The sequence below is a fragment of the Rhinolophus sinicus genome, linkage group LG02 (assembly GCF_036562045.2).
Source record: "Rhinolophus sinicus isolate RSC01 linkage group LG02, ASM3656204v1, whole genome shotgun sequence".
Classification (NCBI taxonomy): Eukaryota; Metazoa; Chordata; class Mammalia; order Chiroptera; family Rhinolophidae; genus Rhinolophus; species Rhinolophus sinicus.
The window spans coordinates 37,679,047-37,706,551 of record NC_133752.1 but is presented as its reverse complement, the minus strand read 5'-3'; the positions used below and the strand labels follow the sequence as shown (position 1 = coordinate 37,706,551).

Genomic DNA, 27,505 nt, shown 5'->3' with positions numbered 1-27,505 from the left:
TGTACAACTTTGTTCATCAATACTAACCTTTAACAAAAACTAAATTTGTATCACATATCACATTTCTAGAAAGAGGATTACTTTGCTAATTGTGTCAAATGTATGTTAAAACTTAACTAGTCTAGAGACATTATAGTAAAGAATAAATAGCTTTCAATACTGTCATAGTGAATAGAGATATGATATCAACTCTAAAATTGATAGAATTACTGAACAGCTGGAAATATCTATTAATAGTAACAACGAACTTAGTGATTGTCAGGTTTAAGATGTAAAACTATAGAAAAGTGTGTGTGTGTGTGTGCGTGTGTGTGTGTGTGTGTGTGTGATGAAAAATTCCTGAGAGATTGAAAGTAGATAAGATTGAAAAAAATCTCATTCCAGGACACGCACTGAAGTAGCAAGAATCATGCAGGACAGAACTCAGGGGAACAGACAGGGTCATTATCTGAGGTGCCTGGGCAAGAACAGTTAGGCACTACTACTCTCGCTGAAGAAGCCATCTAAGTCTCTGTCCTGTGTTGGATCAGGGGTGGGGGTGGACAGGTGGTGAGAACAGAAAGTATAAGTGGAAAACCTTGGACACACAGGGGAGTGTTTCAGAGGGCTACTATGTGAAATAGAGTATGTGAAAACCAAATGTCTAAGTACCCCATGTATTGGCGCATGTTAGTTCTCTTTCCTTACTGGAAATAGTGTTCAGAGAGCAAGCCATAACAGCAGCTCCTTCCCCTGGTACAGGTGGGCTATACCAGCACATACACTCTGGAGTCTAACAGTTGTGTGACCCTGTGGCCTGGTTTTCCCAGGACTTTGGTCTATGCCTGTAGGTTTGGTGTCCTATTAAATTTAGCATTTATTTTGCTAAATAGTGGCCAAGTTTGGGTGATACATTACATAAATGCTCCACCTAGTAAGAAATTTCAATTACAAAGATGAGCACAAAGTCAAGTATTGACAAACACTTGAAGAAAGACAACTTGATTAAAATGATAATTTAAAAAAAAATCATAACCAAAGAAACAAAGTGAAAAGATCATTTAGAATCATAGTTTAAAATCAGAATATTTAATGTCCTAAGAGAGATAAGCTAACACATGTACAACTCTAGAACATGTGGGCTCAAATAAAGATATCTACAAAAAATACAAGTAGATACAGAAATTACTTCTCAGATTGTAAAACAAATACATAAATACATGGCTTGAGTTAGCAGGCAAATGGGTCAGTTTACGAGGATATTCTAAGAACTTAAAACAAAGATACAAAGAGTTAGAAGATATTGAAAGAAAAAGTGACCTAGAGGCCAAAATTTCCAACATTAGCTATAAATAATTAAGTAAATACATACATATGTAAAAATATAAGGAAGGCTGGGGAGGTAATATGAGAATAATTGCTGGGAATTTTTGAGAATGAGAGAAAGGCATATGAACTTAGACTGAGATGGTGCAGCTAGATCCCAGCAGAACAAACAAAACAAACAAATAAAGCCCTCATATTTATTCAAATTAATGAAAATTAGGGGCAAGAAAAATTCCTGGATGATTACAACAAAAGAAAACAATCACTTTGCAGAAGAATGCCTAGCATGAGATACAAGATCACTAAGTAATATGAAAAATAAAGAGATCTTAAAAGTAGGAAGAAAAGACCAGTTACATATAATGAGATGACAATTTGAGGGCTGAATTTTCAGCAGTGACAATAAAAATTTGAAGTCAGTGGAATGACTCTTTAAAGAGCTAAGAGAAACTAAATATGTAACAGAATGATACAGCCAGCAAAGCTTTATTGTAATAATAAGGATGGAATTAAAACATTTGAATATTTTTTAAAGTTAATTTGTTCAAAAATAAGCTCCTGATCATCTCTTCAAAATCATCACCAGTTACATTTCTCCATCTCAGTTCATGAGAAATCTCCCCTGACAGTTGTTTGAACCTAAAACTCTAAGTCATCCTCGGCTTCTCCCTTGTCTCACAGCCTACCTCAGAACCACCGCATATCCTATCAGCTTTGCCTTCAAAAAATACCTAGACTGTGACACATCTCATCAGCCACACTGCCAATACTCTGTTTCAAGCCACCACTATCTCTCACAGATATGGCAGTCGCTTATTAATTGTTTCTACTCTTGCTCTTCTCCGGACTATAATGTGTAGAGTGAACCTGCTAAAACAGACTAGATCAATTGTTGATTCAAAATCCTCTAATAGCCCAGCCCTCCATCTCACTGTGAATCATGGTCTATCAAGCCATGTACCATCTGGATATACATCTAGGGGCACATCTACTAATATTCAAATAAGTTTTCCACTATAGACTTACTGGCTTTCTTGCTATACCTTGAACTTGCCAGATCCTCTTGTAGAATCTGCTCTCTTTGTCTGCAATGCTTTTTCATTAGTTATCTTCAAATTCCCTCAGTTCTTTCTGCTCTTGATTCAGAAGTCACCTTCCCAGTAAGGCCTTCCTTGACTACCCCATCTAAAATCGCCTATCACAGTTTTCTGCCTTATTTTTTCTGCTGCACAATGTAATATACTATATATTTTACATTTTTATCTTGTTTATTGCCTGTTCCCTTCCTAGAATTTTAGCTCCATGAAACAGGGATTTTTCAGTATATTACTGTTATGTCCAGCACACAATATACTGATTTAAATAAGTGAATGAATGAGTGAGAGCATTTATCACTAAAAGTCTGTCACTAAAGGGATTTGTAAAAGATATACTTCAGGAAGAAGGACAATGACCCTGTAAGGAATGTTGAGATGTAAGAAGGAAATGAAGAAAATAATACATATGGTTGAATCTAAACAGCAATTTATTGCAGAAGACAGATTATAAGGTTAAAAAAGTAAACAAAGCCAAAGGATTATTCAGGGGAGCAAAGATGTTGACAACATATAAACTTTTAAGTAAGTGTGCATGTAGCAACACCAACAGTATTTACTAAAAAAGCAAAAATAGAGTGTATCGATTCCAAACCAGTAAAGGTAACATATGAAAAAGGTATGGGGGTGGAAGATGTTGGAAAAGCCCTGAATCATTTCAAAAAAAGGCACAAGAAAAAAAGAAGAAGAAGAAGAAGAAGAAGAAGAAGAAGAAGAAGAAGAAGAAGAAGAAGAAGAAGAAGAAGAAGAAGAAGGAGAAGAAGGAAGCAAAGCAATATGGAAAAGTAGAAAACAACAGATAATAGAGATTTTGTAACCTGGTTATCAAAACAAAATCAACCTATTTCTTGAATATGTTAGTAATAAAAGGGACCCACTAAAAAACCCATAGTCAGATAATAGTTGAAAATAGAAGGATGAAGAATGATACAATAGACAAATTCTAACCAAAAAAAAAAAAAAAAACGCAAGGGGGGGGTGTTGATATAATAGCTAAAAGCGTGAATGAAGATAAAGAGAGGCATTATAAAATGATGAAAAGTTCAGTTCAACAAAAGGCTATAATTTGCAGTTACCTCATAGTATTGATTCAAAAATTATTAAGTAAAAATTAAACAGACCATGAGGATTAATTAATTATAAAACACATGATTATAGTGGGAGTTTTAGATAATCAAAGTAATACATTAAGCAAGATATAGATGACATGAAAAATTCAATTAATAAGCTTAATCTACCTGATATCTAGATTACATCCAACTACTGGCAAACATCCATTATTTTCAAATGTAAACAGAACATTTACAAAAATATTAAGTATTAGGCTATAAATCAAGTATTAAGAAATTTCAAAAGATGGGCAGTAGTTAGATCATATTTCTTGACTAGAAAATTTACAACTTAGTTAATAATCAATTACCAAAACACTATTTTTTAATAAAGCTGCAAATATTTGGAAAATTTAAACACAATTTTAAATAACTTATAGGTCAAAGGAGATATGATAATGTAAATTAGGATATATTTAGAACTGAATGATACTGAAAACAAAGTAAGCAAAGAGAAGTAGCATAAATAAACAAACAAAGTTGCTTTAAGCCACTGAGATTTTGAATTCGTTGTTTAAAAATAGACCAAGAACTGATTAAAAACTCCCCAAATCTTTCTTCATGAAGCCACAAAGGAACAAACAAAATCTGATAACAAAGACTGACAAGGAAAATTCATAAAATATTACAGACTAATCTTATTTATAAATATATGTGCAAAAATCTTTGAGATAATATTGTAGATCTAATTGTGAAAATCAAAACAATGAAACTTCCATAAAAAGTATTTAAGAACTTAGATAAGTAAATAGGTAAGAAACATAAAAAGGCACTTTAGAAGAGAATATCTAAGTGGCCAAAAAACATATGAAAAAGTATTAAACTTTATTAAGTCATGAGGACTATGCACATTAAAGCCTCAATGAAATATTCCTAAAGCAGAATAGCTAAAATGAAAAAGACTGATTAAACCAAGTGTTGGTGAGATTGTGAAGCAACTGTTAACTCTTATACATTACAGGTGGAAATATAAATCACTACATCTACTTGAAAACTGTTGGGCAAGATCTCTTAAAACTGAATGTCCACAGACCCTATGACTCAGAAATTCCAGTCCTATGTATATAATCAAAAGAAATGTGTATTTATGTGCACAAAAAAAGATAGCTACAAGAATATTCTCTGAAACAATATTCATAAAAGCACTAAACTGAGAAAAGGCACAAATTTCCATCAGGTGTAAAATGGATTTAAAAATTGTGATACATTCTTTTGAGAGTGAACTATTGCTACCTGCAACAACATAGATTATAACCCAAAAACTATAAGGTTGAGAGAAAGAAGCCAGTCACAAAATAGTACATACCATATTTTACTCAATTTATACATAAGTTGCAGACAGTAAAAATAAACCAATGGTTACAGAAGCCAGAATAGCAGCGGTTCCTTGGGGGTGATGGTAGTTACTCAGAGAAAGTAAAAGAAGGGTTGAGGATGCTTGTAATGGTTACATGGGTGGTTCACTTTGTAAAGATGAATTGATACAAACTAATAATCTGTACTTTTCTATAGTATTTTTTAATGTAATAATGTTTTTTATCTTAAAAAATGTATGGTGTGGAGATTGAGGATCATAATTAGTAGGTAAAGAAAGCCACAAGGCTTCACTGTATCCTGGAAATATAAATTTGATATTTCTTTTATGGCTTTGTGATAAATTTATAATAAAAATTACACATATGGTTCCCAAAATGCTAAGAGATAAATACATTGAACCTATGTTGATATAATTTAGCTTTATGTGTTTAAAAAAAGCCTTTGAAATATATTTTCAATACCCTAATATTTCTTAAAACTCCACATTTCATCACATTTCCTTGAAATGCAAATCACTCTGTAGTGAAGAATAACTACTGCACATATAATCTCAAGTTCAGACAATAAAACCTTCTAACAACATAGAATAATGTTTTAAGAGAACTGTAATGTATTCAGGTAACCAATGCTGACTCTACAAAGTATGCTACAAAAAATCAATTTTTATCACTTGAAATCTATTGCAATTAGAGAGCAATGCCAAGTCACTGACACACTAATGGGTTTCAAAATATTTCAAAAAGAACAAAGAAACTGCTAAGTGTTTTAACTGAAATTCAGTTCCAATAAGTATAACAAATTGCATACTCTGAGCTTTCTGTAAAGCTACTATATAAAACTATTATATCATAGAGTGTTGAGTTTTAATAAATTTGCAGCATTATCTAGATAGACTTTGTAAAACAATTATCCTACACTAAACTATTTTAAAACTTTTATTATGTTTTCTAATATAAAAGGAGTTGTTTTTCTGTGTTCCAAGTGTTTGAATTCAATTTTTACAACAATGAAAATGTACCATTTTCAAAGAGAACCTGCTCTACAAAATTAAACATGTCTTGCTTGAAAAGAACATTATATCTGACTGAAAAATATTTTTCATGTATTCATCTGTAACACATGGTGGGCCCTCCATTCACTCTCAAGTTTGAAGGGGCTGCTGGATGGGAGGGGCAATGAGGAGTTACTCTTTAATGAGTATAGAGTTTCGGTTTTACAAGATGAAAAGACTTCTGAAGGTGAATAGTAGTGACGGTTGCAGAATATAATGAATGTATATAAGATGATCGATTTTATTTTATGTGTATTTTCCCACAAAAAATAAAGAAAGAAAATAAGAGAACCTAGTATCCAGTGTACTAACAGATACTGTTACAATCCATAATCTCTACTTGGCATCAGTATCATCCCATCTTTGCAGCCTTTAACTCTAGAGATCCTGCTTTATTTTTCAAGGTTGGAGACTTGAAGGCATTCACTCCTTATAAAAAGTACTTCCATCAATAATAAAAATTTGATCTGAGGTAAAGATTTTATGAATCAAGGTTTGTTTGTTTGTTTGTTTGTTTTTGCAGGGTGGGTGTTGTTAATACAAAGAGAAATGTCTTTCCAACCTCTTGATCTCTTCTCTTAGCATTCTCAAAATCTTAACGTGGTGAAACGTGTAGCAGGTCAGTGACTAGTATGAGCATTTAGAAGGTACAAGTGTGCAACTGTTAGCTTATTTTTCCTAAGATCTTCATACATTGCTGTCTTTATCATTAATTATAAGAAAGCTTGCTATTGGTTGCTTCAAAACACAATTGCATACGAACCAAGACAATTTCTGACACTTACTGACTTCTTTGTCCTATTCTTAAAACAACATATAAGCTAATTCACATTAAAGAAACATGCACTACAGTAGAATAAATCACATGATTTTTCATCATTGAATAATATTCAATTGACTTGATTCTCAGTATTACGTCAAATATTCTATCATAAGAGCAACAAAGATGTCATTTGCTAATTGCCACTGAGGTGACTTTTGGACCACACCTAAAGATAAGGACTAGTAGCTCATGGACCCAACCATTTGAATAGAGGGTTAGAATTTTCAGCCCCATGACCCCTGACCTCCAGGGAAGGGAAGAGGGGCTAGATGTTGAATCAATCACCAATGGCAAATGATTTAATCATTCATGACTAAGTAATGAAGCCTCCATAAAAACCCAAAAGGATGTGGGTCAGAAAGCTTCTGGGTTGATGAACATGTGGAGATTTGGAGGAAATGGTACATGGGAAAGGACATGGAAGCTCCTCACCCTTTCCCCATACCTTGTCCTACATATTCTTCTATCTGGCTACTCCTGAGTTATATCCTCCTACAATCAATGACTGATCTAGTAAAACATTAAATACATATTTATGTAATATACACATATATACATATATATTCTATCATTATAACAAATGTTATAGTTCATCTATAAATATTTGTCCAATGTCTTTCCATAATGTGGATAATATTACACTCAGCTTTTATTTCCTTCATTGATTTAAATTGAGGAAAATGATATAATTCCAATTTTCATCAATTTTGGACTTTCATTCTCAAATAACATTAATTTGTTTAATATATTTATTGGCTAAATTAGAAAATAATAAGTAAATTTGTTTATACATTTTTAATATTTCCTCTGCCCAACTGTTTGACATTTTAACCTTTAAACTCTTAAGAACAGAAATATGTATCCTTTTCTTTTGCTATGTACCACAATGCTAACCAAAAAATAATTATTTAGTCCTTTGGACATGGTAAAGATTATGAGTATCCAAAAGACACTCAACTAAACAAACTTCCTCAAAATGCCAATCATTTAGTGATATACTGCAAATTGAAGAAATAAAAATAACAACTAAAATTAAGAATGTATTAGATTGTTCAAACGGCACATTATACACAGAATAAATAATCAGTGAACTGGAAGAGAAGGCTAAATAAAATACCTACACGATGAATGGGGAAACAAAAGGATGAAAACGAAGAGGTTGTAATAAAAAAACAAAAAGAAAAGATATGTTGAATTGAAGTCGAAAAACAAGAAGCAGGAAAATGATGAGAACTACAAGGGAAAAGAGGTGGAGGAAATAATGAAAAGTAAAAAAGATGCAATTTTTGAAGATATAATGATAGAACCTTCCCAAACTGGAAAAAAAGGACAGCAAGGAACAAACTCAAGAAGCAGTGTATAAACCTATTAAGATAAATACACAGAAAAGTATACCTAGGTACAACATACTAAAATTATCGAAAACTAAAGACAAGGTTTGGTTGAAAACAAATATATATTATCTTCAAAGAAGCAATATTTACATGGACATTATTTAGATGTTTCTGAATTCTACACAGAAATAATGGAAGCCAAAATCTAATTCAATGATGATTTTCTTTTTATTTAAAGTTTTATTAAATCGATTGGGGTGACTTTGGTTAATAAAACAATATAGGTTTCAAATGTTCAATTCTATAATACGTCACTTATATATTGCATTGTGTGTTCACCACCCAGAGCCAGTTCTCCTCCCATCACCATATATTTGACCCTCTTTACCCTCTTCTACCACTCCCCCCCGCCTTAACCTCTGGTAACAACTAAACTGCTGTGTGTCGATGAGTTTTTGCTTGTTTGTTTCTCTTGTTCTTTTGTTGCTTTTAGTCTTATATTCCACATATGAATGAAACCATATAGTTCTGTCTGACTTATTTCGCTTAGCATAATAATCTCAAGATCCATCCATGTTGTTGCAAATGGCAATATTTCATCTTTTCTTATGACCGAGTAATATTCCGTTACATATATGAACTACATGTTGATCCAATCATCTATTGAAGGACACTTAGGTTTCCATGTCTTGGCCACCACGACTAATACTGCAATGAACATAGGGGTACATGTATTTTCATAAATAAATGTTTTCAGAATTTGGGGGTAGAACCCAGAAGAGGGACTCCTGGGTCATTTGGTAATCCTATTTTTAATTTTTTGAGGAATCTCCACACTTTTTTCCATAGTGTCTGTACCAATTTACATTCCTACCAGCAGTGTATGAGGGCTCCTTTTCCTCCACAACCTCCACAACTTATTATTACTTGTCTTGCTGATAATAGCCATTCTAACAGGAATGAGTTGGTATCTCATTGTGGTTTTGATTTGCATTTCCCTAATAGCGAGTGAAGTTGAGCATTTGCACATATATCTGTTGGTTGTTTGTATGTCTTCTTGGGAGACGTTTCTGTTCAGGTACTCTGCCCATTTTTCAATTGGACTGGTTTTTTGTTGTTGTTGTTGAGTTGTATGAGCTCTTTATATATTTTCAGTATTAGCCCCTTATCGGAGGAGTTGTTTGCAAATACCTTCTCCCATTCAGTTGGTTGCTTCTTTGTTTCACTGATGGTTTCTTTTGAGGTGCGGAAGCTTTTTATTAATAGTTTGATATAGTCCCTTTTACTTCCTTTACTTTTGAGGTCAAATTCATAAAAATCCTCTCTGAACCCAAGGTCCATTAGTTTAATACCTTTGTTTCTTCCATGAAATTTATTATTTAATGTCTTATATTTAGGTCTTTGATCCATTTTGAGTTAGTTGTGGTATATGGTGACAGATAGCAGTCTATTTTCATTCTTTTGCATGTAGCTTTCCAATTTTCCCAGCATCATTTATTGACAAGGCTTTCATTTCTTTTCTCCATTGTACGTTTTTGGCTCCTTTGTAAAAAATTATCTTCCCATATGTATGTGGGTTTACTTCTGGGCTCGCAATTATGTTCCATTGGTCTGTGGGTCTGTTTTTCTGCTTAATACCATGCTGTTTTGATTATGGTTACTTTGTAGTATAGATTGAAATCAGGGAGTGTGATATCTCTGGCTTTGTTCTTTTTTCTCAGGAACACTTTGGGTATTCAGGGTCTTCAGTGATTTCATACAAATCTGATTATTTTTCTTCTATTTATTTAAAAAAATGTCATTGGGATTTTGATGGGGATTTCATTAAATCTGTATATTGCTTTGGGTAATATGGCCATTTTAACTATGTTGAGTCTTCCAATCCATGAACACAGAATATCTTCCCATTTCTTTGTGTCTTCTTCGATTTCTTTTAACAGGGTCTTATAGTTTTCAGTGTATAGGTAATTCACATCCTTTGTTAAGTTTATTCCTGGGCATTTTATTCATTTTGTTCCAATTACAAAAGGAATTGTTTTTCTTCATTTCTTTTTATGAAATTTCTTAGTATATAGGAATGAAATGGATTTTAGTACATTGAATTTATATCCTGCCACTTTATTGTATTTGTTTATTGTTTCTAATAGCTTTTTCTGGTAGCGTCTATAGAGTTCTCTATATAAAGTATCATGTCATCTGCAAAAAGTGACAATTTGACTTCTTCATTCCCAATTCGGATGTCTTTTATTTCTTTCTCTTTCTTGATTTTAAAAGTACTGAACAACATAGAATTTTACCTAAAAATACACACACACACACACACACACACACACACACACACACACACATATATATATTGAAATATTTTAGGCACACACTAAAGGAACAAAGAGAATTCACCACCAGCAGGTCCACCATAAAAGTAATACTATGGGTATACTTCAGACAGAAGGTAAATGATCATAGATGGTACCTTGATTGAGAAAAAAAAATCAGAGCAATGAAACCGTAAGTGTATAAATAGATAAAACTATATGCCAATTGTCCACCTGTACAAAACAATATCTTTAAGTATAAGGTATTAATGAATCAAAATACACGAAAATAATGGCAGAAAATGAAAAAAAGTGTAAACGGAATTGAAATATTCTAGCACTCTTGCATTATTCAGGAATAAGGTAACAATATCAATTGATACTTGACTTTGATAAATCAAAAATGTAACCACTAATTACCCACTAAAATAAAAATAAAAGAACATAATCTCCAAGTTATTAAAAATTGTTTAATAATATTTAAATTCCTAAAAATACTCAATTCATAAAGGCAAGAAAAGATAGGAAAAGGTGAGTGGGAGGGAAGAAATAGAAAACACTTAAAAGTAACTGATTTAAACTCAATCACATCAGTAAAATTATTAAATGTAAATTTACTAAAAAGCTATAATTATAAAAAAATTTTAATTGAATTTAAAAAGACAATATATTATTTAAATAGAAACAATAAAAGCATTAGGATGCAAAAAGGTTGAAAGTCATAGGATAAAAAATAATATATAAAAAAAACCTACTAAACCAAAGAAAGCTTAGTTTCATTAATATCAGAATGTACACAGGCACATGCACACACACACACTCTCAAGCAAAACAAAAAAGCAAACACTAAATATAGAGATACTTAAAACTTCCTTTGCCAGGAAGTTAAAATCATTTATAACATAGTCTCAAAATATATAAAGCAAAAACTGGTCTAACCATTAGAAACTCCAAAATTTTAGTGGCCAATTTTAAAATACTTTTCTTAGTAACAAAGAAAACAAATGTGTTTTGTCTGTGTGTGTTTTTTGTTGTTGTTGTTTTTAATGTAAAAGATTAGATAGCATAATTAGGAAATAAAAAAGAAATATAAAACTGATCATTTTAAATGTAAAACTTGTTGAGTGAACTATAGGAAAAGAAAACAAATACAAAAATCAAATAATTAAAATGTTTAATCAGCACTAAGATGGAGATTATCTAAAGTCCCATATACATTGAAACTAGACACATAATGAGATTGAAAAAAAAGGAAGGACTATAGAAATGGATCTTGGTAATGGATGATAGTATGTGTTCACTATAAAACTAATTATGATAAGCAGAATTCGAAAGAGTCCCATCTCCTGGTTATCCAATCAACTACTAATCTAGCTGCTACTATGAAGAGATTTTTGTAGATATAATTGAAGTCCCAGTCAATGGATCTTAAAAAAAAATGGAGATTATCCGATGAGAGTGACCCAATCAGGTGACCCTTTTTTTTTTTTTTTAATTTATTGGGGTGACAATTGTTAGTAAAATTACATAGATTTCAGGTGTACAATTCTGTATTACATCATCTATAAATCCCATTGTGTGTTCACCACCCAGAGTTAGTTCTCCTTCCATCACCATATATTTGATCCATAGATATATGAAAAAATGTTCAACATCACTAATCATCAGAGAAACGCAAATAAAAACCACAATGAGATATCACCTCACCCCAGTCAGAATGGCTATCATCAACAAGACAAATAGTAACAAGTGTTGGAGAGGCTGTGGAGAAAAAAGAACCCTCATATACTGTTGGAGGGAATGCAGACTGGTGCAGCCGCTATGGAAGGCAGTGTGGAGGTTCCTCGAAAAATTACGAATAGAATTACCATATGACCCAGCAATCCCTCTCCTGGGTATCTACCCAAAAAATCTGAAAACATTTAGAGATAAAGACACGTGTGCTCCAATGTTCATTGCAGCTTTGTTTACGGTGGCCAAGACATGGAAACAAACAAAATGTCCTTCGATAGATGAATGGATAAAGAAGTTGTGGTGTATATACACAATGGAATACTATTCGGCAGTAAGAAAAGACGATATAGGAACACTTGTGACAACATGGATGGATCTTGAGAGTGTAATGCTGAGTGAAATAAGACAGACAGAAAAAGCAGAGAACCATGTGATTCCACTGATATGTGGTATATAACCCAAAAACAACAAAAGAACAAGGTGACTCTTTTAAAGGTAGAGAGTTTTCTCTGGCTAGTGGCAAGCAAGGAAATCAGAGATTTGAAGCACAAGAGGATTTAATGTGCCTTTGCTAGTTTGAGAATGTAGGAAACCAAGATGTCTGCCAAGGAATGCAGGCAGCCTTTATGAACTCAGAGTGTCCCACCAGCTGACAGCCAGAAAGGAAATAGGGACCTCAATCCTAAAACTATAAAGAATTTAATTCAGCCAACAACCTCAATGAACTTTAAATAATATTTTTCCCTAGAACCTCCAGTTAGAATCCAGCCTCATCAATGCCTTGATTTAAAGTTTTGAAAAGCTAAGCATACAACCTCAGAAATGCCCAGACTTCTGACCTACAGAACTATGACCTAATACATATGTGTTGGTTTAAGCCACCCAGTTGGTGGCAATTTGTTAATACAGCAATGAAAGACAAATTCACTAGTAATATATGATGTTACAATGTTTAGACCCACAACATGTTAGGAACAATAATATATCATTAGAAAGCTATATGAATGTATAAGCATAAAACCAATAAAAACATAATTTTCAAAACTCAACACATGAATTTAAGATTCTGGTCATAGTTTGTGAATTAACCAAAGATGCTTTTGTTGCTGCTCCGATATAAGGACTGCATTGGTCACATTAACTTCTTTTAAAGGTGTAAATCAGTGTAAGGGTGATGGTACACTTTTCAAGATTTAACAATCTAGTTTATTTTTCTTTTTTATTGTTTTCTTTGTTTCCTTACCCTCATCCCTGATTCAATTGCTCTGTTTTTCCAAAGGTTACATGCATACCCTGTTAATCTGGTTAATTGTCAGAACACTGCTTGAAAGCAACTGTTCAGCTCTTAGACCTCTGGATGCCAATAACCAGGCTGCAACTCCCTTGCAATTTTCCACCAGATGATGCATGAATTGCCTCTACGACCAGGTCCAAGATAACATTAGCTTGAAGCAAACCAGACCCCAAGTACGCATTTTTTCTAGGGTCAGCACCCACGAATCGCCTATCTCCCCCCTTTCTTTGTTCTTCTTTTTCTTACATGCCTAAAAATCTATAAAACCTTCGGTTGGTCTCAGAACTTGGAATATGGCCTTTGAGACAAGAGTCCACCATTTTCCCAGAATGCCAGCATTTTGAATAATCCTCCTTTTCTTTCCACTAACCCTTGTCTCTCAGCCATTGGCTCACAAACGACAAGCAGCCAAACTTGAGTTCAGTAACAATATTAAAGGAATAGAAAGGAAAACAATGTTCTGAACATGCACATATACACTCATCTGATATTAATTTACTAAAGTCCTCCCATGTGTCAGGCTCAGACACAATGGTGAACAGACATAGTCCAAAGGCCTCTTTTTATTTTATATACTGTGTCTATATCTTAGTTCGAGCTGATATAATTATTTTAAAAACTGTGTGGCCTTTTTGTTTTATCAATTTATAATTCATTCCATTGTACACTGCCACAATCACTAAATGTTTGAGATAAGCTTTCACCTATATAGTATGTCTCTGTATAAAATCTACATATTTTCAATTATTATATATACCATATCTCCCATCTTAATAAACAAAGTCCATTTTCTGCCTTAAAGTTACCACTCTACTTCAGACTTTGATTCTATTACCCTTTGTGTTATAAAATATCATGCATCCATTCTTTCCTCCCCACCCTTGCCTATTCACTCTCCTTTTCAAATGAAGCTTTCCCCATAATCTTCAAAGATTAGTAATCTGTAGACTATTGGGATAATTTTACCTATATTATATAGTATATACTATGTTATATGATTATAAATATAATCATTCTCATATATATATATTTCAAGTAACTATTTCTTTGGGTACTACATATATATATATATATATATATATATATATATATATATATATATACATATACACACACACACACATACATATATATGAAGTTACTTGAAATATATATATATATATATATATATATATATATAGTACCCAAAGAAATAGTTACCCAAAGAAATATATATGTGTATATATTTCAAGAACTTCATATATATAGATAGACACAGTACTCAAAGAAACAAAAATAACTTGAAATAGAAAACTAATGAAGTTAGCTAATTTTCAATATTAAAATTTCCATCATTTTTTATAAAGATATAGAATCAACAAACCCCCAAATTGATCTGATCAATTTCCGCCTATACTCAGAATTATTTTGCATTTTAACAACCCAGAAGCATTTCTGGAAGCTATAGAAAAACAACAAAAAAATTACAAATTTATTGCAATAGGTTAACAGTACTCAGCAAGAGGGATGAACTATATTCTTGTAAACTCTATAACGCTACTGAAACTATATTACAAGCCACTGAGAAAATAGAATAAATAATTAGTTTTCACACTACACTGATTTTTATGTCAAAGGTATTGCTTATGTTTATTGAAAAAGTGAGTAAAACTACCTACATGAGTTATATTTAACTTCTAAGATAAATTGTATTTGTTTCCTAAATTAATCTCCTGTGGGAATGTGATAAAGAAATCACAATGTTCTTTTCATGAGAAATGATCTATACTTTCTATGTGAAGTCTCAGTACTTGTTTTATTCAGCCTACAAATGTCTTATATGCATACTTGATATGAATAAAAACTATGCTTTGAAATTCCATTGTTTTTCTTCATTTAAAAATGCTAAAATTTTTACCTACTATAAAGCAGTGTATGTTTATACAGAGAAAACAATTAAAATTGAAAACAAAACATTTGACAAGCCTAAGGTTGTTACTTACATATCATTTTCTCAGTGAGGCCGTCTCTGATGACATTATTTGAAACTGACTCAGTATCCATTCTGAACTAACCAATCCTCCTTTTCTCTCTTATTTTTCTCCATAGCATTTATAACTACCTGGTATTCATTCTTTCCTTCCCTCCCTCCCTCACTTCCTTCTCTTTCTTTCTTCTGTCAATCTATTGATCCATATCCTCAGTCATTTATTAAATATCTCTTCTACCTGAAACTAAGCTCTATGAAACAATGTTTATATTTTGTTCACTGTTGTTTCACAAGTCCTTGGAACAGTGCTTAATACATAAGAAGTTCTCAGTGCACACGTGTTAAAAAATTAATCAAAGGTATCCTATCTTGTTACCAGGTTTAAAAAATATATACTGTTTTTAAATATTTCATAGTACTCTATTCAGTTGATGTATCATAATTAACTAAACCCCATTTTTCTTTCATTTAGGATATTTTAAACTTTTTATTATTAGTGTCCTTTGATGAATATCCTTGATTCTTAAATTTGGGGCATATCATTAATTATTTCCTTAGGGTAATCCCAGAGTAGAATTTTGGTGTTAAATGCCATGTATATTTGAAACATTCTGCCATCCTGCCCTTGAGAATAGCTAATATCAATTTATACTTCCACTATGATGTATGAGAGACCCCAATTTTCTACATTCTCATTATTTTCATTCATTTTTTAATTTAAGTTTGCTAAGTATTTCCCTCCTGTAAATGTCCAAAACCATGTCAATAGGAGAGATAAAGTAATGTTTAAATCTTTTTCCACTTAACAATTTTACTTTACTTGAGCTGGATCAATCAGAAAATCATTTATGTATCCATGAATTAAAATTTGGTGCATTAAGAGTAGATTACTTTACAATGCGATACACCTCATTTAATAATATCTTCATTAAGTGATTCTAATGTGTTTTTATTAGTTACACAACATTTAATGGTATATAGTATACTGATTGCAAATATATCTCCCTCTTTAATTTAGACAAATGATAATGGCTTATATCCTTTTAAATATATGCATTAAAAGAAAAAATTTCAGAACAAAACAAAATCATTTCCATATTGTTAATAAAAGTTCTAAAAGAATTTAAAATAAATACTAGGCTATAAAATGCTGAGGGATTGAATGAATGTCCTATAAATTTGTAAATCTCATGAGAATACTGTTTATATAATAATCAAACTCACAACTCATATCATTTACCAACCTCAATTCTTAACACTTCTACCTACAGATGTAAGATATCCAGTAATTAATTTCACTTTGCCAATTATTCTAATTATAGATAGAAAGATAACAATATACATGTTCCTTATGTTCTATAAAGCAAAGCCCTCAATTCTTCTTAGTGATATCATATTTCAAGTAACAAATATGCATATCATACTCTATAAATTGATTCAATCTTATAGTTTCATTTACATGTATATGTATACCTATATATACACATGCTAACACAAAATAGTTTTATCTGATTCATAAAAAATTAGACATATAACACAAGAAATTCCTTCCCATTGGTATTAAGATAAAACAAAATTACCAATGTTTAAATCACAAATAATAGGGTTAGTAAACACTTTTTCCTTGTTTTTATTTCTAAGAAGATACAATATGAAGATATGAATGGATGTCACTCATAGGACAAACATTGACACAAAGCATATAACCAATAGAACTATTATCACTGTATCTTTTGATTTTATAACAAAGATTTTTTTTTTAAATCACAAGATTTAACATATTAGTTGTCCCCAGCAAAAATTAGATGGTATTAAGAATTATAAACAGAAATGGGCTCTTCTCATTTTAAAATAGAAAACCACATTAGTATGTATATAGCATTAAAAAGAATCAAGAATCCTTTGTGTTATTGATCAATAATAAACCTAACCTAAGTAAAAATCAATAAAAAATAAAGAATCTAGAGTTGATAAAGTTGATAACATCACACCAAAATATCTTTTCCTTGACTGGATTAATATAACAAAGTTAGGACAAATAGAAGTTAATCTTCAATTACCAAAATGAAGCATAGATATGAATTGAATTGGTCCTGGTCACCTATTAAATCTATTTGGAGACATATTTTGGACTTCATATCTTAAGATAGCATATTAAATTTAAAAATATGGATAATTCTGTAATTATTACAATATCTGCACACGTTAGAGGGAATCAAATTTCATACATCATGGCATCAGGTAATAGCTTCAGAAACCCATATTTCTTCTCACGTGTTGTTTATAGAGGCATGTAGGATTTCTGCTATCATTTCTTTGAAGTATAGTCTACTTGAAGATGTAGGATGACAAACGATGGATTATTGGTTTAACCACTGTGATAAACTCTTTTCATTTAGTAAGCTGACTATTCTACAGTAGAACAGTGACTTTAACAATCACTATGTCTTTGACTTTCAAATAACTGTCTTCATAATGAAGATATTCTCCTCTCCCAAATGCTTTCAAAAGCTAGTGTTGGTTTGACACTAAGAAGAAATATGTCTCAAATTATAAGATTTTATACTTATAAGAAGCTTCAGAGGTTCTGAAAATGACTTTAAAATATTGTCTTATTAATCTTGAGTAGTCTCATGAGAGCCAAGTAGGTGGCAAACATTATCTTAATTTTGTAAAATAGAAACTAATGAAACAATTAGGGAATTTATTTGCCCTGGTCTAGATATTGAAGTAATGAAATTCACAGTGCCAATCCTGGCATTTACTGAAATTCTTATTAAGCTTTCTACCTAGAGTCATTTTTACGGAAGGGAAAGGAAAGGCAGAGGGAAATAAAATCTTCAGAAAATATGTTCAACCTTATCTACTTCCAGGAACTCTTAAGTGGATATTTATTCATTATTTGATTCATTGTGCTTGGTGATGGTGTGAGTGATCGTACCATAACTTCAAAGAATTAATTTCCCTGTACCACTTTTGAGTGACACTTCTCAGTACGACTACTGAGTGTGGTCAAGGACCTCTAAAGGTGTTTAAATTCTACTTTATTAACAAAGCTAAAACCTGACAAAATCAAAAATCATACAATAACTCAAGAAAAGAAAAAGAAAATAAGAAAAGTTAAATTTTGACTTAAAGTGAACCTTTAAGTTGGCAATATACCTGATTCTTAAAGGACAATGAAAAACAAAGTAAGCTTCTATGGATCTCAAGCTCTCCAGGTATTTTTATTTGCTGGACAGGTTGTATTCTTCTGCTCTGGTTTTTCATTAAAAATTCTTGAATGAGTTTTTCCATTCTGTTTCTTTTCTTTTATCTTTTTTTTTTTTTTTTTTCTTCAAATTCTCATAAAGATTCATTACAACAGTTTGGTTGTTTAGTGGAAATACATTTGTAAATTAATGTTGAAGACTAACATGATATGTATCTTGTACGCAACTGATGTCCCAAATCATTGTAAAGTAACTTTCTCCTCAAACAACTCTAGCATATAAAAAATTCTGGGTTTTTTACCTAATAGAAGATGACTTTATTAGCTTAAGAAAATTGGTAGAATTGTCTTTGGTAAAATTAAGAGATATAAAACTCCAAACAAATCTACAGTTGAAACAAAATCTAAAATCTTTCACTGAATAAGAGTTTTGGGTTTTTGTTTTTGCTTTTGTCCTGCACACTTAAAAGAGGCGTGGTATATGTGAGTATATGTTTACAATTGTCTATTTTAATATGGAAACCTCAGTTGTTGTCTTTTTTCCCCAATAGCTTTAAAAAGACAGTCTACACTTACCTGGTCCATCAGTCATTTTGTCCAGGCACCGAGGAGTTGTGCTAAGAAAGGAGGAATGTTTTATTTTAGCCACACAATTACGAGGTGGCATGTATCTATGTTGAACTTGGGACATCTCATATGATTTTTGAACATCGTAGCTGCCTGGTGCTGGAATATCCTGAAAAACATGTCAGTGGATGATCATAAATATATCTTACATAGAAAATATCTAAGAAAATATAGCGGAGATATTCACACTCATCAATGGTATATGCAGAAAAATACGAAAATTTTCTTTAATTAGTCATTAAAAATAGAAATTTAAAATAGGGTCCCTATGCCCTTTTAATAAAAGTGTAAATTCACTTGTCAAAATTTAAGGTAAAATAAGCAGAATTATGAAATTTAGGTCCATATTCATGAAACAAAACTGCCTTATAATACAGATCAAACTCTCATATTTTTTAAAATTAAAGTTTATTGGGGTGACAACTAACAATTGCCAAATTCTCATTTTGAAATTTCATAATGAAAATCAAATTTCATACAGGAATAACAGCAATGATTATTGTTTTCATAAGCAGCAAAACCATCCCTGCTTTACTCTCCTATGTGGGCATACTTTACTTGTTCTACAAATGAGACTCTTTATTTCATTTTGAATAGATTCCAATTAAGTTAAAAGGCTACCCCTTTCATCATTTATGGTTCTTTATATGCTCTACAGTTATATTAACATTTTTAATCAACATAAACCACATAGATATTAATAACTGCAATAATAATTCTAAATCAAATTAAATACATCATAAATTTGTTGCACAATTAATTTTGGTAAACCATTAGCTAATTATCTCAATGAAAACTTTCTAAAACTCATTTCCTTAAATTATTTTAAAATATAACGTGTTATATATAACATATATCTTCATCTGTATTATGTTTAAATACCAACGTTTTAATTATTTTCCGGTGGTCAGGAGACTATTATGGCTACAGGTGTAGACTCTAGCATTAGATCCTGAGTTCCAAATATCTGCTCCTTACTTGCTGTGAGACCCTAGGCAAGCCTTTTAACCTCTGTGATCCTCAGTTTCCTCAACTGTAGTGGGGAAAATGATAGTATTTATGTATTATGTCATAGAGATGTTGGGAACATTAAATGACTTAAAACAAGTAAAATATTTGATTCTATAAAAGTGTTAGCTAATCTTATATTCCACAAAAGCTAATTTCAATGCAAAAATCAAGACTGAACAATCAGGGTTTGGGCTAATAGGGAAGTATTTTACTGTTTCAAGTAAGTCAAACAAACTTGGATTCTGAGAAAGCATACTTTTAAAGACCATCTAGGAGCCATACATTTTAAAACATACTTTCTCTTATTTCTTATATCCCTATTATCATCCTCAAGCATATGTCAACAACATTATCATCCACTTCCAAGAATTACTAAATATAGTTAATTCTAACTATAACTGATCATGACTGGGAGATTCTTACAGGAAACCCCACATTTCTGGTTTAAGTCCTGTGTGAAACACCAAAGACCATAATCGGTAAATCAACTAAGAAATGTCAGCAGCTGCTTTCTTCTTGTCTGCATGAAGAGTATATTTGGTAGCAGTAGCTCCAAAGATGACTTGGATCTTTTTGGAGTGCTTCTGTGGTATGAGAAAGGAAAGTGGAAGAGATTGCAAAAGTACAAGGAAATCATGAGTACACATTATACCCAGAGTATTTAGGAAAGCTTTGCAAAGATTTTGATTGTCTCTCCTATACATTTTAATTTCCCTATCAGAAGTCATTACTGTTCCTGCTTCCCTTAACGTCATGCCTTGTGTCACCATCTATTCCTTCTTCCAGTGCCCAGACGAGACATGACTGATGGGTTTGGCTGCTGGCACACAGGAACCACATTTTTAAAAAGGCTAGATCCATTGTTTAAAAAGGCCTTGAAGCAAAGGTAAGAAAGCATCAGTGGTCAGTTTTCTTCAACAATAGTGTGTTCCCACCTAGGAAAGTTCATCACACTAGTTACCCTAAATTTCAATGGATTCACTGACTCCTCTACCAAGAGAAAATATACTACCCTTGTTCATGACAACTGCTTCTTATAGCATATTTATGCTTCTCTGAAAATGTATTCCCTGCTTGTGTCCTTTATAGATGTTTCTGGGCTCTTCTAACTCATCTTCAATTCTCATTTTATTTGACTGAAAGATTAATATTTCAAGTAACTTTCCAGGCTAATGATTAGTAAGATAAATCTGAAATTTTGTCTAGCCGCAATGACTTAAACAATACTTATATATAGACCTTAGACATCATTTCAAGGGAAAAAAATAGTTTATATAGATAAGATTATCAAATCTCTGTTGGTGATCACAGAAAATAGGAAAGGCAAATGATGAGTGGATATAATAGACATTTCTCATGACTTTTTCTTTAAAACCCAGTATTTGAATTCTGTTCCTGTGTTTGGGAAATTCTACATGCTTTGCAGCAGAATCTGAATCGCAGCACAAAAGCTAAAACTGCCTGATTCTCATTTTCCTGGCTTAATTTTAACTAAAACATGAATCTAGGTCACAGGAGTATATGCCAGCCTTTGAACCATCAGCCAGTTATTCAAAGACACACAAAGTATTAAAAATTCCATTTTAGTGAGAGGACTGGCTGTGCTAGCAGCTATGTCCATTTCCCAGAGGCAACAGTGGGAGGAAAACCTGAAAGAAGCAATTAGGGGAAATGTCATAAAATGTCTAAGGAAAAGACACAGTCTCTCTCACCCAAAGGACAAACCCACAGAAATATACAACAGGTTGAGTAGAACAGCTATATGTATATTCATGCACTACACTAAAGTTAAAATTCTAGGCAATTAAACCAGAACTGCTTCTTTCAAGTTATGAAATAAATATTCTTCCATTTCTGTTTCTACTGATATATAAATATATAAAATGTTGGGTGGTGTAATATAGTAAAAATCACTAATTATGATTTGGGCTAAAACAAACTTTAATTATATTTGAGGGTACTTGTTCTAGCTGTTATTCCATAGCTAAGTATATTCCAGTCTAAAATTTTGTTTTAAAATCCCAAATATATAATTATTAAAGAGTTACTTAGAACTTCTTTTATGATGAAGATTGTCATATCAGTGAATTAACGTAAGAAGACTTCAATGAAAGATTCAAAGTTTTTAATCAAATAAATATGGTGAAAAAATGGATAGGCCATAAATGTAGGGAAGTTTGCCTGAATATGCAAAAAACTCTGATTAAAGAATTTACCAATATGTTTATCCAAGTTGCTTAATTTGGGCTTTATAAAGAAGAAAGTCATTTTGGGTGATAATCAAATTATCTTTGTTTTGCAAATTGCAAATTATAATTACAAACATGTTACTCTTGACATTTTTCAGCATTCCTAATATTCATCATTCTAAACATCTGCCTCTTTAAATATATGACTTTGAAAAGAACAAGTTATTTGAGAAAGAAAAGTATTTAAATATAGATATAACATAACAGTAATTGTGATAGGCAAAAATGGGAAATATTGATTTTGATTTCCATATTCTCTTGGCACAGTAAAAAAGATCCCTTATCCTAATGCTGTTTTATGAAAGGAACTAGAATTGTCAGCTATACCATGATACTTCAAGGCTCAGTCAAGAATAACAAAAAGTGCTGATAGATGAAATCATGTAGGCAATATAACCATTGATTCCAACCAGTTTCTCCAAAATAACACTATACAATTCACACTTGAATCACAAATTTCCAGTTCTTTGCTGGACATTTCCACTTTATTATACTCAGATAGCCTTAAAATAAAACTCATTATCTTCCCTTCCGCAATTACCCAACCATCTATCCTTTCTCACCAGCCTACAGTAATTCCTTCTTTAGCCAGGACTGGAAATAGAAAGGTGGTTTTCACTTTTCTTCACCTTTCTCTTCTGTTTCTAAAAATCATCAGTTATCTATTGTACTCTCTCTCACCTTATCTCTTTCTTTCCTTTATTATCAAAACAATCCTGGCATGAGCTCTGATGTATTATTTGACAATTATCCTAACTGCCTCTTTAACCTTAACATCTTCCAGTCACAAATAATCAGCACCTCAACAGCAAGTAAGATGGCAGAAATTTTCTGAAAATGTTCATTGGTTCCCAAGTGCCTGTAGGGAAAAAAAAAATTCAGAAGATTCTCCTTGAATGCAAAGCCTTTTTTTAAAAAAATTAAAGTGTATTGGGGTGACAATGGTTAGTAAGGTTACATAGGTTTCAAGTGTACAATTCTGTAATACATCACCTATGTATCACATTTTATGTTCACCACCCAGAGTCAGTTCTCCTTCCATCACCATATATTTAATCCCTTTTACCCTCATCTATGACCTCCTCTCCCCCCTTACCCTCTGGTAACCACTAAACTATTATCTGTGTCTATCAGTTTCTGTTTCTTTGTTTGTTTGTCTTGTTCCTTTGTTCCTTTCAGTTTTATATCCCACATATCAGTGAAGTCATATGTTTCTCGACTTTTTCTGTCTGACTTATTTCACTCAGCATAATAACCTCAAGATCCATGCATGTTGTCCCAAATGGCACTATTTCATCTTTTCTTATGGCAGAGTAGTATTCCATTGCAAAGTATTTTTAAATTTGAAGGCAAATATGCAATTTTAAAACCCAGTTCAAGTGAATCCTCTTCCATGAAGTATTCTTGATCACCCTAGCTAAAAGTGATACCCTTCACTTTTTAACTCTTCTTTAGTTATTGTTTGCATAAACACATAAACATATAAATAGCACATCAACAAATATATCATAGTTATTTGAACATTTCTTTCTTTCTTTGTCTTTATAAAAGCAGAAAGTGGATAAAGCCATCTGATGAGAAGGAAGGCAAGGTTTCCTCTGATAAGATTCTATGTACCCTACACATTTGAAAATTAATTTTTATTTAATTCTCTCAAATTAAAGAAAACTCATGGTAGGAATCCAGGAGTACAGGGGCTCCACAATAACACTGGGCATCTAGGCCCTTTCATGCTTTCTGTGGTTCCAGACTTAGATGATGACCCTTATGCTTATTATGCTCTCAAGATATTGATCATAGCTCCTGCCGTAACATTCTCATTTCAGAAATGAAGGAAAAGTTAAACAGTCAAAATTGCATTTAACAGCCAAAAAAAACAGCCTTCTCTGAGGAACTCTCCTAGAGCCCAATCCAGTAATGTTTGCTTTCTTTGCAGTAGTTAAGACTATGTTAAATAACCACCTTATAGCTATAAGGGAACCTGGAAAAGGTAGTTGTTTTACCTGGGCTTGTTGTTTTTCTAAATAAAATTGTGCTCTACTAATAAGGAAGAACAAGAGAATAAATATGTAGTAGGCAACTAGTAATCTCAGTCATAATAGCTCTCTGCCTTTGAGGGCACTAGAACTATTTAAAAAAAAAAAAAAAAAAAGCTAACTTCCAGAACACTCCCCAGAATGTTAGACTATCTCTATCAAAAGCTACTTTAACCCATGGCTTATCGGCTTTGTTGTCTAATTCTTGCTCCTCCTTTAGGTCTCAAATCTTCCCTGAGTCCATTTGCTTTGTCAGGTCTCCTGGGATGTTTTCAGAATACACAGCTCTTAACTTTGCAACCGTTATACTTACAATTAAACAAGTCTTTAATTATTTGTTTAATATCATTCATATCCATAGGAATGTAAATTTCTTGAGGGTTCAGAAAGCATCTGTTTTGTTCATTATTGTACCCTCAGTAAAGGCAAGTGCCTTGCACATAGTAAGTGATCAATGAATATATTTAATCGCTGATGGATATATGAGCAAACGAATAAGTGAGTGAGTCTGTCAGTAGCTGTCTACCTTGAAGCACTCCTGCTCACATTCAGCCTTCTTACTGAGTTTCCCCATAATATTAAGGCTGACATTATGCCTTCAAAGTATTTGTAATGCCTACAGTGCTTAAGTTTGTCTCATATATAAGTAGTTCTATAAGAAATGTGTGTTGTGTAAAGACTACTCAGGTATTGCTTTCCCTAACGATATTCCTGTTTCTATTAAAGATAGATACAATTTGTGACCTCAGCAATGATACAGAAGTATGGATATATCCATACAAACTAATCAAGGACTAACTTTCACAATATCATTACAAAGTGTCTCCAGGTAGTTAAATTTGGTTAATATTTTATGTGAGATGCATTTCTTTCTCTTTGCTGTCAAAAAAAAGATGATTTTTACTTTTGATGCTTAAGCGTTTCATGACCATCTTTGACACTAGTATTATAAAAAAAAATGCATATCTCAGAAGATTAAAGTAAAACATGTGAATAGAAATGGCCTGCATAACCTTTCTCTTCCTATAAATGCTAATGCTACCGAGGCAGGAAAAAAGCATAGATTATTGCCAGTTATAATAGTTCTAATTGACATGATGTCATTTCTTTAGTTTTATCAATTCAATACATACCCCAAAAGTTAATTCTTTTGAAGTTGAATGTGAAAGGGAGAAAGTTAATATGATTCTTTAAAAAATAAATAATTGCTCCCACAGCCAGTTGGACAGATTTAAATAACACCCTAAAATCATCTTAATAAACTTAGAAAACTTAAAAGAGGAAAATTTTGAAAGTGATTTGTGAGAGACATGTGAATTTGAGTTGTAAAAATTATTGATTAACCCTAGAGAAATGTCTGTAAGCAAGAGTCAAATCGATGTGTTATGTTCAAACTTTTTTTAAATCAAATGACCCCTACTGTCATCTACTTATGTTCAATATGGCGATAATCATCCGCTGTGAAAAAAGGATAATTTCAAGGTAGTGACATGGAAATACCACAGAATTTGAAGTCAGAATTCCTGGGTTATGTTCACAGCCTTATTATTAGCCTCCAAAAGGCCCTCAAGGATCTGACCCACTCATCCAAAGCCCTCCCACCATGATGTATGCTCAAAGTCATGTTCAGAAAAATTCAATGGGTCACTGTGCAGTTGATGTGTCTTTCTTTTTTCATTCTATGAGACTGACAGTAAGACGAGTTGTAGAACTATTCATTTTTGGAAGCTCTCTCTACCGTAGTAAGCAGAATGGTCCAGACTTGCTTTGTGTAAGCTGTAAAATCTTAGCATCCCATTACCTATTGCAAAAAGAGTTCTGGTTCTATCTAGACAGGGAAGAGTAGAAGTGATGACAGAGGCATAAACTATGAAAGAGATAAAAAGAGAGGAGAGAAAGCAAGGTGATTAAGACAAAGAAGGTATGTCACAAGAGCCAATGAACATTGTCAAGACAGAGAGAGATAGCAGGCACTGGTAATGTTAACCACACACAAAAATAACTGTTTTCCATTTTATGACACATAGATTATACATCTCAATAGCAAAAGGCAAATCATACATTTGAAAATGTAGGAAACCTAATTATTCTCCCTTAATGTTCCTATAAATATATTTTCTGATGAATAAAATATATTTTAAATATCCCATCTTCTTCCAGATTTACACTGATTATGTGACACTAAAGAATTATTCATTTGGCTTATATTTAGTGTCAAGTTTAACAGCATATTTTTTAGTGGCACTAAATGTTTATTGATTGAATAGATAAAAAAAAAAACAACAAGCAGATTAAAACATTAGATGAAAGGGCTTCAATGGTGCTATTACTATTTTCCAGAGCCATACGTATAAAGGTTATAGCTGTCTAAAAACATCCAAAAATATTTTTCAACTTCATAAGGAATAAAGAAAATGATCATCTAAAATAAAGATGTTAATATCCTTACTTCTTCCTTTCCCTTCTTTTGAACAATTGCTATACTGTTTCCCCCAGTACTATAAACAAAATGTTATTTAAATGATACTGTTTTTAAGTGCTACACTATGCTAGTATTGGTCTATCAGCCAAACAACAGAACTTTGCTGAGCCTTACTCAGCACTGGCATTAGCATCCACCAGCAGTAAAGACGGACTCAGTGGATCTCTGGCTCCCCAGTATTGCTAACCATATGGCCATGGGTGTATTTTAAGTCTCAATATCCTCAGTGGTAAAATGAATATAATTAAAATAGTTTCCAGCTCCCAGGGTTGTTGTAAGAATTAAATGAGCTAATATATGTGTAACACAGAGTGCCAAGCACATAAGTGAGCACTACTTAAACGTTAGTTATTATCATACATCATTATACATATTAAATTCCTGGTATTTGATTTTTTTTCCCCAAAGAACTACTACAAGTACTGTTTGAAAGTAATATATTCTTCAATGTCAAAAATAAATTAATTTTAGAGCAAACAGTTTAAAAAAATATTAGTGTATCTGTTTCAAATGACAAAATGTACAAAGACTGACATGGAATTGT

General features: G+C 32.2%; 1 protein-coding gene across 1 annotated transcript in view; it reads right to left on the bottom strand.

Annotated features, from left to right (window-relative positions):
• STPG2 (sperm tail PG-rich repeat containing 2) overlaps positions 1 to 27,505 on the bottom strand; it is a 410,131-nt gene that overhangs the window by 223,131 nt on the left and 159,495 nt on the right. The window contains exon 11 of the mRNA XM_074324807.1: positions 19,133 to 19,292. Coding sequence (XP_074180908.1) covers positions 19,133 to 19,292 — 160 coding nt within the window. The remainder of the gene's footprint in view (positions 1 to 19,132; positions 19,293 to 27,505) is intronic.